General features: G+C 51.0%; 1 protein-coding gene and 1 pseudogene across 1 annotated transcript; both read right to left on the bottom strand.

Annotated features, from left to right (window-relative positions):
• Nucleotides 1-643: 643 nt before the first annotated feature.
• On the bottom strand, nucleotides 644-8,948 carry LOC128269939 (uncharacterized). The gene is made up of 6 exons (XM_053007343.1): nucleotides 8,244-8,948; nucleotides 8,018-8,167; nucleotides 6,317-7,947; nucleotides 2,075-2,279; nucleotides 1,157-2,003; nucleotides 644-1,060 (listed from the first exon to the last, which is right to left on the bottom strand). The coding sequence occupies exons 1-6, from the start codon at nucleotides 8,946-8,948 to the stop codon at nucleotides 870-872; spliced, it is 3,729 nt and encodes a 1,242-aa protein (XP_052863303.1). The 3' UTR covers nucleotides 644-869.
• A 1,777-nt stretch (nucleotides 8,949-10,725) lies between these two features.
• Nucleotides 10,726-13,342, bottom strand: LOC128275779 (uncharacterized; annotated as a pseudogene).
• Nucleotides 13,343-13,816: the final 474 nt, after the last annotated feature.

The following is a 13,816-nucleotide window of genomic DNA, read 5'->3' on the forward strand; positions in this document are numbered from 1 at the left end:
ATGCAACTGCAATGCACACGGCTCCCGCTAAATTGCCATAAATTATTTGTCCCGTTTGCCACTGTGCCCGTCGGTCGGAAGTTGGTCTACGTAAGCACCGGTCTAGTGTCGGTGTAGGGGCTCTGATTTAAATCGGACGACATGCGCAAGTATTGGGAACATAAATTAGAATCTAAACTTTTGTTGGACCTTTTCCATACCTGTCGTCTGCCTGCTGCGTCGGCACCCGCTTCTCAACTTATGTAAGTACCTTCTTTTAGATACTTTTTGGGGATGAATTTGCCGTAGAGTCTCCAAAAAAGCCCGCCAAAAACTGCGCAAAATAAAAAACAATCGGAAGAGCACGAGGCGCTGTTGCCAACGTTGCATAGTTTCAGGCGTTTTTCGAGCTCGGTTTAAATTGGGTAACCTTGAAAATGTTACAATTAAACGCGTTCAAAGTATGTTTTCTTGAACAATCCACATTTCTATTGGTTATCTTTACTATTTGTTGTCATTTCGGGAGAATCAACTCGGAACAGTCTGGAATTTTACCTGACTACAATTCAGAATTCAGTTTGTCGTCGAATGAAGACAATTAATACTAAAAGGGTAAATTTAAATAGTGAAATTAATTGGCTTTTTCATTGCTTTTATTGTCAATAGATCACCATATAAACCTATATGTAGACGTTTGAACGAGCGCTCCAAATGTTATAAAACCGGATCAAATGATTACCGAACGATTGTTAGTTTATTCATCATCCTATTGAAACAATGGCGCTGTGTGCAAACGTTAGCCTTTCGTGGTGTTGAGCCCGAGCCAAGCACGCTTGGAACAATATTTGCAAAACAGTCGAGACCGCAAACGCAGACACGGAGGCCCTCTGTCAATCTAAATAACCGCTCCGGTGAAGCTCCGGCAGCACCGACCGGAGGCTGGTGACGTAACGGGGATTGTTGAACAGTTGGCGCCTCAGCGCTTCACCGGACTCATTGGCCGCCAACAGCAGGTCCATTTCGGCCTCTTCCGAGTTTTCCATCATGGCGATTGGAAGCATCTGGAAGGTAGCATTAACGCCTGCAGACGAAACGCAAAGAGATGACGTTGACGAACTATTTACCTTTCACGGTTTGCATCGCGTTATCGTGCTGGCCGAAGATTGCCCTTACTTACGGTGGAATCCCTTGCGAATAATCTCCACGTGTACGTCCGGCAGCGACGGAATAGGCCCGGGATAGTGAAGCCGCTCCAATGTGGTGCGCAGCGTGGTGTGATAAACTTGCACTAACTCTGGCGTGTGTGCTGAGCGCACTTCCGGCTTCAGGGAGCCAAACAGGAAAAAGTTGAGATCCACCCCCGGAGACCCGAAGAACGAGAGTTGATAGTCGAGTAGAAGAACATCTTCCAGATTGCCCTCCTTCCGGGCGTAACGAAACATCATATTGTTGACCCAAATGTCGTTGTGGTTGAGCACATTAAACGAACTCTCGTCGCGCCGGTAAACCTCGCAGCCGTACGGGATGATTTTATGTTCCAACTGTTCCAGCTTCTCCAGTATTACGTTCCAATCTTCCGGCGCGTTCCACTCTCTCACCAGTCGGATGACCTGCTGCACACAGAGGCGATAGTACGGCAGAAACGACTGCTTCTTGGGATTATCGCTGATGCACCCTTCCAGTGTAAGCTCGAATAACTGCGGATCGGACTCGTACAGCATCCTGGAGCAAGCATGCAGCTTCGCCAGCTTGACGATCACTTGGCGGGCCTGTTCCAAATCCAGCCCAAACCGACGGTCCACCATCTGAAAGCCTTGCTCTCGCGCATCCTCAAACACCAGCATCTGTTTCGGGGCGCCGCCGGTTTCGGGACTCAAGCAAATCGGAGAGATGATCGTGGTGTCGCCGATCGAGCGCAGAAGGGCGTACACCTTGGGCAGTATCTCCCGGTAGATGACGGTTTCCCGCGGATAGATGCTGTTCTCCTCCATCACCTGCTGCTGGAGCTCTCCGGATGGCATAACCTACGGGACAGGGGGAAACGTTACCACAAATGGCGTAACGGCGCCAGCGCTAAAATACGCCGCGAACCTACCTTAAGTATCAGGTTTCGGCGAACCGTTTCACCGGTCCCGGTTTCGTAACCGACAGCGACGCGGTACATTTCACTAGCGTAGTTGTCACCCTTTTTGGTGGCCAAGGCCACCTCGTACGAGACTAGGCGTGAAAAGCCGGCCTCCGTGGGTGCCAGCACGCCCGACAGAAAGCCATCGTCCAGCCAGCTGATGTTGACCATTTTCCTGCGGCGTACCTCACGCCTCAAGAACCGCCACGCGTAAGCAACAATTTCACAATGCCGGGAAACTCTTTCCTGCGTACCGGCCGGCCGTCAACCTCGGCCATAGGTAACGATCGCTATCACGCAGAGGATTATTTGGCACCCTGATAACTCACTCGCCCAACAGATTGCACTCTCGGGGGGAGAAATAATTGTCATTAGGCCAGGCACTTTATGTGGGCTATTGTTATCGTGTCAGGTTCCGCCCATTACTGATAACCGCAACCTACAAACTACATCCGGAGCATCATCTGCCACAAATCACACACAAAAAGAGTTGGAAAATTGTTCCTGCCAGCGCTAGGAGATTTTGACGCGTCGCGTGTTGAAGGTCAGTGAAATAAACAACGGCCAACACGCACACCAACACAGGCATCAATTTGGGGTCAGAGCGCGGGAATAAATTACGCTATATGACGCAATGATGCAATTAGTTTACACTGGCGCCGGGTGCGTGCAATAAAAGCCCATTCAGTGTATATTCTTCGTTGGCTGACCGGCAGAGGCAATCTTCCTCCAAATATGACCACAGACGGTTGGAAAACAACCAAGTACTTTCGTGATGCTGTGCAGCGCGTCCTGGACGGAGCGAGTGATTTTACGGTGCTGCAGGTGCACGTCGAGAAGGCCAGCGAAAAAACGGCCGGTTACATGTCGCTGATACATCGCGTGTCGATCTTGGTGAAGATCGGCGACGATCCGAACCCTCGCACGTGCTACTGTATCGTGAAGGAGAAATCGGACAAGGCGTTCGGGGCCGCACTGCTGGACGTTCTGTCCGTCTTCGAGAAGGAGCGCAATGTGTACGAGAATCTTTTGCCCTCCTTCGAACGACTGTGGGCTGCCCGGGGTCTGCCCGGTGTTCGATTCGGGCCGAAGCTGCTGAAATGCACCGACGAGCCGGCATTTACCGTGATTGTGATGGAAGACCTGACCCGTAGCCAGTTCCAGATGCGCGACCAGCCGTACGATCTGCCGCTGGTGGACGTGAAGCGGATCCTGTCGAAGCTGGCCAAGTTCCACGCCACGTCCCTGGTGCACTGCGAGCGGGCTGGTGCCTATTCGGGCCACTTCCTGAGTGGTGTCATAACGGAACGCACTATTGAGCAGCTAAAGGGCCATTACGAAGTCCTGTACCGTGCATTCGTGCAGAGCCTCAGGGAGCGTCAGTTCCCGGACCAATACCTAACGCCCCTGGTAAGTCTAGGCTTCTCTGCCTAATACTTCTAACTCAGAGGACCCATGAAAATTGTAGGCCTCATTGGAAGATTGCCTACTGATGGAGTGCTGCCAGCTGTACAAGGTGGACGACTCGGAGTTCAACGTGCTCAACCACGGGGATCTGTGGCCGAACAATGTGATGTTTGGCGACGATGATGTTCTATTTGTAAGGCAGCAGGCCTCTTGACTTGACTCGGCGAGAGCATTCATTTTGTCCCCTTCCGCCCACAGCTGGATTACGCGACCGTGTTCTATGCATCCTTCGCGGGCGATCTGTTGTACGTTTTTGCTACCAGCTGTGCGGAACTGATGTGTGATTCCCTGGATGAGCTGCTGGAACACTATTACGGGACACTAGCAGAGAGTTTCGATCTGCTTGGTTGCAGCTGGCCACTACCTTCGACTGCCAGTCTGACGGGGCAGCTAAAGCGACATGGGGTACTTATGCTGCCTCCGCTAACCGAAGCTCTCGCCATCTCGATGTCCGAACTGACCGAGACGAATGACATGGAAACGGTCATTTTCGACAGCTGGGAAGGTGTAGCGCTGCGGCAGCGAGTTTTCGGCAATCCGGCGTTCGTGGCGCTCATTGATCGATTAGTGCCGACGCTTTTCGAGAAGGGGTTCTTTAGCAACTTGGAAGGCGCTGGTGCTTTAAATAGGCTTTGATAGGATATGATAGGTCAGTTGTTGGACGCCCACCGATGTTGTGAAGCTATTTTTGAGTACGAAACACCCCAACGGTGTATTTGAAACACCCTCTTCAAAGTACGGTTTTCTATTTCTATCTCGCACTGATTGTTTAATAAAATGTTGTTTTATTAAAAGCCGTTTTGGAAATCGATATGCAACTGTTGTAGGGTCGATAGGGGTTTCGAATAGCCGAGGTACAACAAGTGACGGGCCAGCTTTTCTTGGAAGTATCGTAGGAAGTGTGCCAAAAGAGGAAGTGGATCAGATCGAAGGCAGGCGATTCCCAGGTCGCGTTGCGGTATTCCGCGCCTCCGAAACATTTGCTCAAACTCTGGCAGCAGTTCAGTTGCTGCTCCCGCACGTAGGAGTCCTTATCGCGCGCGTACGCCGCTACGTTTTCTTTAGGTGGAGCCTTGATCACGAGCGAGACAAGCTCTTCGGTGTTGGGACTCTCGTGGAACTTGTGGTCAGACCGTGGGAAAAAATTACGCTACATGACGCAAGTAGATTACACTGCGGTGGCGCCGCATGGAATAAAAAGCCCAAACAGTCGTTCGCTGACAAGCAGAGGCAATCTCTCGCCCCCCAAACATGACTGCCAACGGATGGAAAACGGCCGAATATTTTCGTGATGTTGTGCTGCGCGTCCTGGACGGAGCTAGTGACTTTACGGTGCTGCGGGTGCAAGTGGAGAAGGCAAAGGAAAAACCGGCCGGTTACACGTCGCAGATACACCGGGTGTCGATCTCGGTGAAGATCGGCGACGATCCCCCTCGCACGTGCTACTGCATCGTGAAGGAGAAATTGGAAAAGACGTTCGATGGCGCGCAGCTGGACGTCCTGTCCGGCTTCGCGAAGGAGCGCGATGTGTACGAGACACTTTTGCCCTCCTTCGAACGACTCTGGGCTGCCCGGGGTCTGCCCGGCGTTCGATTCGGGCCCAGGCTGCTGAAATGCACCGACGATCCGGCGTTTACCGTGATCGTGATGGAAGACCTGACCCGCAGCCAGTTCCGGAGGCGTGACAAACCGTACGATCTGCCGCTGGTGGACATGAAACGGATCCTGTCGAAGCTAGCCAAGTTCCACGCTACGTCCCTGGTACACTGCGAGAGGGCTGGTTCCTTTTCGGGTCACTTCCTGAACGCTGTCATAACGGAACACACGGTCGAGCAGGTGAAGGGCCTTTACGAAGTCATGTACCGTGCGTTCGTGCAGAGCCTCAGGGAGCGCCAATTCCCGGACCAATACTTAACGCCCCTGGTAAGCCTAGGCCTTTCTCTCCAATGCTTCTAACCTAGTCGGCGTATAAAAATTGTAGGCCTCACTTGAGGGCAATCTAGTGACGGAGTGCTGCCAACTGTACAAGGTGGACGACTCGGAGTTGAACGTGCTCAACCACGGGGATCTGTGGCCGAACAATGTGATGTTTGGCGACGATGATGTCTTATTTGTAAGGCAGCAGGCATCTTGACTTGGCTCGGCGAGAGCATTCATTTGGTCCGTTTTCCGCCCACAGTTGGATTACGACAACGCGTTCTACGCGTCCTTCGCGGCCGATGTGTTGTATGTTTTGGTCGCCTGCAGTGCGGAACTGATGTGTGATTCGCTGGATGCGTTGCTGGAACACTATTACGGGTCGCTGGCAGAGAGTTTCGAACTGCTTGGCAGCAGCCGGCCACTTCCTTCGACTGCCAGTCTGACGGGGCAGCTGAAGCGCCGCGGAGTCCTTATGCTGCCTACGCTAACCGAAGCGCTTGCCATCGAGATGGCCGAACTGACAGTGAACGACGACCTGGAAAAGGTCATTGCCGACAGCCGCGAAGGTGTAGCGTTGCGGCAGCGAGTTTTCGGCAATCCGGCGTTCGTGGCGCTCATCGATCGACTAGTGCCGACGCTCTTCGAGAAGGGGTTCTTTAGCAGCTTGGAAGGCACTGGTGCGTTAAATAGACTTTGATAAGATAGAATAGGTCAGTTGTTGGAAACACCAAATGTTCCTTCGAGGTGCGGTTTTCTATTCCCGCATCGATTGTTTATTAAAAGCACGCGCACTAGTAGTTCAACAGCCCACGGTTCCGGAAGTACGGTAAAAGTAGTTTCATTTGGTCCCCGTAGCAGCCGTCGGTGAATAGTGGTTTCTCCGACGGTGATTCCGGAACGCCCTCGTCTACCGGTGCAGCCAACGCCTTCGGTAGATCGATCAGTGTGGTCTTGATGGCGGCAAACAGTCGTTTGTTGAAATCGATATGCAACTGTTGCAGGGTCGGTAGAGGTTTCAAGTATCCGAGGAACAGCAAGTGGTGGGCCAGTTTTTCTTGGTAGTAGCGCAGGAAGTGTGCCTGCTGCGAAAGCTTGAGGTCCAGCGAGACGGACGAAAAAAGGAAATGGATCAGATCGAAGGCTGGCGATCCCCAGGCCGCGTTGCGGTAATCGATCAGCGCCACCCGGCTAACGGTGCCCCCTTCGGCGTAGGCAAACAGCAGATTGCGCAGTTCCACTTGGCCATGGTTGAGCACACAGAATGCATCGGCATCGATGGAGGCGGTATCGAGCAGCGAGCTAAAGACGTGGCCGGTGGCCGTTTCCAAATCTTCCACGTACTGTTCGGCGAAGTCGAGGTCCTTCAAATAGGCAAACACGCGGTCTAATGTGGGAGACAAATGCTGATCGGTTGCCTTTGCCAGCTCCATCGCACAGCACCCCTCTCGTAGTTCCTTCGGTAGGAAGCCTCCCAACTCACGGAACACGGCAGACGCCGCATGGAACTTGGCCATATGATTAAGCACAGCTTCGGTGTGCTGCTTATCCAGCCCATCGGACGGGCTAGCCAACATGCGGTAGCCAGTAGCGCTTAGATCCTCCAAAACGATCACCTCGTAAGGTAACCCGCCACGCGGTCTGTATGATCGTGGACCAAAGGACACGCACTCTCCGCGCGTCCGATACATTTGCTCAAACTCTGGCAGCAGATCATCGTACAGTTGCTGCTCCCGCACGTAGGCGTCCTTATCGCGCGCGTATGCCGCTGCGTTTCCTTTCGGTGGAGCCTTGATCACGAGCGAGACAAGCTCTTCGGTGCCGGGACCCTCGTGGAATAGGGTCACCCGTACCGAGTACAGTGCCGGGGAGCCGGTGTCGTTCTTCTGCGTTGTGCTCTTCACGAACGCACTTCTCACGGTGCCCGCCACTCTTTCGCCGGTGAAGTTTCTGTTTACCAGGTCTTGGATGAAGTCCTGGGTGAGCCAGACCGGCAGTTGTATGGCCGGATCGCAGTCGATGCCCGCCGGCTGTTGGGTGCCGAGTCCCAGGATATCGAAGGCACCACTGTTGTAGAAGTAGTCCATAATTTGCTCCATCTGCCGGACGTACAAGGGGTTGTTGTACATCTTCAGCTTGAACGCCAGCCCGGCGTCGCCCTGGTCCAGCATTAGATCCATCGAGGCGTCATCGGTTTTCTCCATCAGGACCATGGGTAGGATCGAGAACGACACGACGAACCCGTACAGATGGTGCGCTATCAGGTCCGAGTGTAGCTCCGGCAGCGTGGGAATCTCTCCCGAGTACTCGAGAAAGGTCAGCTCGCGCACGAGGTGCTTGTGGTAGTAGTGCACCAAGTGGTCCATTTGCGTAAACCGTTCATCGCCGTTTACGGAAGTGCACATGAAGTAAAGCAGATCGATCGCGGGTGAGCACCAGAAGCTGAGCTGATAGTCGATCTAAATGCAAACGGAAACGCAATGAGCAACGATCTGGCTTTCCCCAGTCCCTAAGGGCACCCTGCATTACCAAAACAATATCGTCGAGGTCACCCTTATCGTCGTGGTGGAAGAGCAGATTATTACACCACATATCGCCGTGGTTTAGCACGTTGAACGTTCGCCGAGAGGCGCGAGTTACCCGTACGATTACTTCAAACATGTCCATTCCCCATTGTTTCTGAAAACAAACAAACAACCAACCGGTTCCACCGATGAGTGCCTCTGCAAATAGGGTGGCCACTACCAGTGCGTACCATTAGCTCGGCGTAGAACTTGCCCTTTGCCGACCATCCGCTCATAACTTTGTACATAAAGTCGGCCTGCACTTTCTGGAACTGCTCGCTGAGGGCACGCCCATCCTCGGAGAACATGCCCGTCTGAAAAATTTCATCGTACGGACCGGTGCGCTCGCAGTAAACCGCGGACGCAGCGTGGAGCTGTGCCAAGCGCCGCAACACCATCCGGCAGCGGTCCATCTCGAGACCGTGGCGCCGATCCGCCATACGAAACTCGCGATCCAGCATATCCTCCAGCACGATCACATTCGTTGGCTCGCTGCACAGCTTGAGGCAGCGCGGTCCAAACGTGACGTCACGGCCCCGCTCGGCGTACAGCCGCGTGAAGGCGGGCAGTAGCGTGGAGTACATGCCCATCTCCTTGGGGAACAGGTTCATCGACTGAACGATCTCATCGGTGAGCGCAAGGTTGGGTTGCGCTTTCACGATCAGGGACACTGCGGTCGTTGCGGTTGGATCGGCACCACCGTGCACCACCACGGTCACGCGAACCCGATAAAGCACCGACGCGTAGTTATCGCCCACTGCTGTCGCTGGCTTCACATCTAGCTCGATAATCGTAAAGTCTGCCGCCGGTCGAGCCAGCTTGGCGGCTATGGCGTCGACGAAGAACTCCTTCGTTAACCAACCAGGTACGGCAGGTCCTTGCGCGCTTGTAGCCATCGCGTCCAGCTGAGGTAGAGAGTGTCCTCAAACGATACTGTACTCGAACGACACTTCACAATCGGCACGATGCGTGATCAATGTCCGATACCCGCGGTCACCACAGTTCAACTAACGCGCGAATGGCGCACGCTCAACACTTTTTTTGGGGGTGCTATTTGGTGGTGCCATCGATAACCCATAGCCCTATCTTCCTTAAGATATGAGGTCGCCGAGATAAGGTTTAATGTTCGACTTGTCGACGCACTTTTGCACTTGCGCTGAGTCAGCAGTTCTGTTCAGGCCGAAAAGGAAAGCCGATTGAAGCGACTGTCGAGATGTGTGACTTCCTTCTTGGTCAGCAACTGTTCTCTAGGGTGATTTGATGTACCATGTATGCGCTGCGAAATTGGTTAGCTTCGCGCGCATACCGTCATCCGCTATGCAAACATCGTCGCTACTCTCGCAATGTTTTGCCACCATTCCGGAAGCTGAATTCTTCGGACCGAAATTTGGTTTTATCATTTCTTTGATAAACTGCACTGATAAACTTGGAGCCGGTACAGTGCTTGCTGCTCAATCACTCGTTCAGGGCGGTAATGTTGAAAGGCAATGATAACACAAGCGACCACAATGACGAACGAACAAAAGCAGTGCGTAAACATGTACGAGGGCTGATCAATAATTTTCGCGACATTTGAATTTTCTCGGGCTACGTATATCCGATTTTCGATTTTTTTGTGGAGTTAGGTTACTACACATGTCAGTAACTTATGGTGAAAAGTTCGGTCATTTTGAGTAATCAGTCAATTTTTGACAGCTGTTTTGCTTGGACGTGTTTTGGCTCATCGTCGATTTTTGTCTCTTCCATAAAATGGATGGCAAAGAATCTTTATCAAATTCTGTGTGAAAAACAAAATTAAGAGCTCGGACGCAATCGAAATGTTGGCTGTGGCTCATGGTGAAGCTTTTAAGATCAAAAGCATTGCTTATCGGTAGTTCAAAATTTTGTCAGAGGTCCGAGAAGATGTGAACTTCCAAAAGCCAAGTTTGGTCGAATGTGAACAGTTTTGCTTACAATTTTCTTCGATTGCATGGTCGTGGTGCATTATGAGTTGTTGCCAGAGGATAGAATGGTCAATAAAGAATATTTCCTGCAAGTTATGCGCAATTCGTCCGAAGCAATCCGTTACGAATGCCCGAATTTGTGGGAAACCCGAAATTGGTTGTCGCGCCCCTCCTCACACATCGTGGTTTCTGCGCGAAGTTTTGGCCAAAACAACACACTAATGATGCCAAAGCTACCATATTCACTAGATTTGGCCCCCTGTAACTTTTTCCTGTTTTTTCCTTTTTCCAAAACTCAAATTACAGCTTCGTGGTCAATTACTTTTGGAGTACACAAAAATCGACGATGAGCCAAAACAGTCCAAGCAAAACAGCTGTCAAAAATTGACTGATTACTCAAAATGGCCGAACTTTTCACCATAAGTTACTGACATGTGTAGTAACCTAACTCCACAAAAAATTGGAAATCGGATATACGTAGCCCGAGAGAATTCAAATGTCGCGAACATTATTGATCACCCCTCGTATGAGTGATTGTAGGCACATTTGTCTACGATCTTTTACCATTTTTGGATTGTACTCAAGATCCGCTTATGGACGTTTGGATGCAGAAAAAGCGAATGTCATGCTGACACCTGTTTTTCGGTGCCAACTAAGGTCAATTAAGGTTACGCATTCGGCACATGAATCCCTGTTTCGTTGTATTGGTTTGGTTTGGTTAAATGAATCTTTATTTCGTCTTGCTTGAAGCTAGTGCTGGTGCGGCCGAAGGATCATTTCGTCGGGCGTGGAATACCGCGAACACGGAAGTATGGGATAAGCATTTTTAGATGGGTTCGGAGCTGATCATTATCTAGCATTTGCTTCTGGAATCGTTGCCCAGCATCGGTGCTCGTATCGACGATTGTATCAAGGGATGCGTCCTCCGTTTCAGGGACTAGCACGAACGGTAACATCATCATCGCACTAATTAGACCGTACAGAAGATGGTCGGTGAAATCCGCGTGAAGTTGCTGTAACGTTGGTAGACGCTTACTGTAACCCAACAACACCAGACTCTCGGCCAAACGTTCCTGGTAAAAGCGAAGGAAGTAGTTTAGCTTGGTCAGCATCAGGTCAGAACTGACTGAAGAGAACAGAAAACTGTGCAGATCGACCAACGGCGATGTCCAACAGCAAATCTGGAAGTCTAGCAGAGTCGAGACTAGTGGCACACTGGAGTTTGCCTCGTACTTGAAAACCATATTATTAGTCCACAGATCACCGTGGATCAAGGCATTGAACTGATTCTCGCGTGGAGTTACCATATCCGCTAAATCGTCGATCACCGTGGTCGTCAGCTCCTTTAAATCGTCATAGTAATCCGGTTCGAGGTCCCAATTCGCCATGTATTGCATCAAACCATCCAACATTGGCTGAAGAAAGTCTTTGCCCATTTTTCTGAACCCTTCGATCGGTTTCGACCCCACAAACTCGTCCGTCAGGGTGTGACCACGATCCACGTATACCGCGGAGGCTGCATGGAATTTCGCCAGCAAATCCAGTGCCAATTCCGTGTGCTTCAGGTCCAAGCCAGCTCGACGATTCGCCATACGACAGCCGCTGTTGGTCATATCGTCCAATACCAGCACGTCTGCAGGAATGCCTTGACAAGACTTGAGACAGCTTGGGGCAAACTGAACCTCGACTCCCTTGTCACGGTACATCTTTTCGAACGCCGGTATGTAATCAGTGTACATCTGAATTTCGCGTATCGAAAAACCCAAGGAAGCCATTTGGCCAGCTAGCATACCCTTGGGTGGTGCTTTGATTATTGTCGAAAAACTCTCAACACTGCCCGTTTGTTGATTCTGTACGTCGATCTTGGCTCGATACAGCACGGATGCGTAGTTATCGCCCTTTTTAGTGGCAAGTTCAACATGAACGCTTCTGATGATCCGCTCGTTGGCAGGAGCTTCTCCAAGCTTACGGCTGATCACGTCCTCGAAGAACTTTCGATCGAGCCACATCGGTAAGTCAAGCGAATCGTCGCAATCAACGCCCAACGCACGCTGGACGCCCAGACCATTGATGTCGAAAGCTCCCATGTCGTAGAAATACTCCAGAAGCGATCCCATCTGTTCAACATAGGCGGCACCGTTGTACATCTTTCGTTTAAACTCGTTACCGGCTTCTCCTTGATCGAGCATTAAATCGATCGAGGCATCGTCCGTCTTCTCCATCAAACAAATCGGTAGCAGCGAGAAGGTTGTTGCAAATCCGTACAATTGCCGTTCAATAAAGTCCACGTGAAGATCTTTCAGCGAAGGTCGCATGCCGCCGTAGCCGAGTAGGGTCAAGTTTTCGGTCAAGTGCTGGTAGTAGTAGCAAATCAAATTGTTCATCTCGTGCATCCTCAAGTCTCCGCGAACCGACGAGAATAGGAAGTAGTTAAGATCAATCACCGGTGAGGTCCACATGCACATTTGGAAGTCGACCTGAAATCAGTTCGTAATAGACGTTGAACTTATCGGGATCCGGTTTTATGATGCGCAGAAGTGCATCAAACATGTACATTCCCCAGTGTTTCTGCAAGCGACATGGAACATGGAACCCAATAGATCTCTTTCAACAAACGTTCCGAATCTCCCTACAGCGAGCATACTCACCATGAGGTCCGCGTAGAAGTTGCCATTGTTGGGCCACTCGCGCATTATTTTCTGCATGAAGGCATCGTGCTGTCTTTGAAACTGTTCGAACATGTTGCGGTTCTTTTCGCTGTACACGCCTTCCTTAAACTTATCATCGTAAGGACCGTTCCGTTCGTAATACACTGCAGATGCCGCGTGAAACTGAGCCAAACGCCGTAACAGCGTTTGGCAGTGGTCCATGTCAAGACCATTGCGCCGGTTCGCCATGCGGAAATCGTGATCCTTCAGATCTTCCATGACAATAATGTCCGTCGGCTGGGCACAGTGCTTTACACACCTTGGACCAAATGCCACCACGACACCCGCGTCCCGGTAGAGTCGTTCGAAGGCAGGCAAAATATCTGTGTACACAGCGATCTCCTTCGGGAACACGTTCATCGCGGTGATCATCTCTTCCGACAATCCCATATTTGGCAAAGCTTTCACGATCAACGACACAGCACGTCGCTCTCCGGGAGTGTCGCTGGCCACTTGCACCGAAACCCCGACACGATACATAATCGACACGAAATTGTCTCCGGCCTCGGTGGCCAGATTAACTTCTAGTGCCTCGATGCTGAACTCATCAGCCAATAAGCCGAATCTGGCTGCGATCGGTTCCACAAAAAAGTTCTCTGTCATCCACGAGGGAACCGCAACTGGTTTCGGAGGCGCCATTGTGTCGTTCAAACGATTAGGTTCGCACTGCTCGGATGCTCGAGAATTACTAGCTAGAAACGGGTCGGTCGCGAACAATCTATTTTGGTTTGCTTATGGCATTTCATAAGGCGTGTTATCTATACTGCGAACAGATGTTCGTTGTGTGGATTGTACGCTGGTCAGAATCACAACATTATTCGAAAGAAGTGGCACTTTGCTAATGATTATCATTGAAGTTTTTTGATGTTTTAAGTTATTTTAAATTTGTAAAACATTATCCTTTACTATACTGGAGAAAACTTATGCTCGATGAAAATTCACAGTCGTAGGTGGATATGAGCGATTCCGAATTCCCCAAAGGCAGCCCTCAACCTTGCACATAATTAAACATATGATTAGATGCCCTGTTCATATATTAAGAGAATTGTGACGACATTAGGTACTCGTGGTTTCCGTACGACGCGAACGGATCGCGCTTGAAAGCATGGTGTT

Source organism: Anopheles cruzii, chromosome 3 (assembly GCF_943734635.1).
Source record: "Anopheles cruzii chromosome 3, idAnoCruzAS_RS32_06, whole genome shotgun sequence".
NCBI classification, from domain to species: domain Eukaryota; kingdom Metazoa; phylum Arthropoda; class Insecta; order Diptera; family Culicidae; genus Anopheles; species Anopheles cruzii.

Bases quoted from the DNA above. Each gene is read 5' to 3' on its own strand.
- LOC128269939 (XM_053007343.1), bottom strand. From the start codon at position 8,948: ATGGCTACAAGCGCGCAAGGACCTGCCGTACCTGGTTGGTTAACGAAG. The intron at 8,168-8,243 runs GTACGCACTGGT...GTTTGTTTTCAG, and splicing joins AGTTCTACGCCGAGCTAATG to AAACAATGGGGAATGGACAT. The intron at 2,004-2,074 runs GTAGGTTCGCGG...CCTGTCCCGTAG, and splicing joins GCCGAAACCTGATACTTAAG to GTTATGCCATCCGGAGAGCT.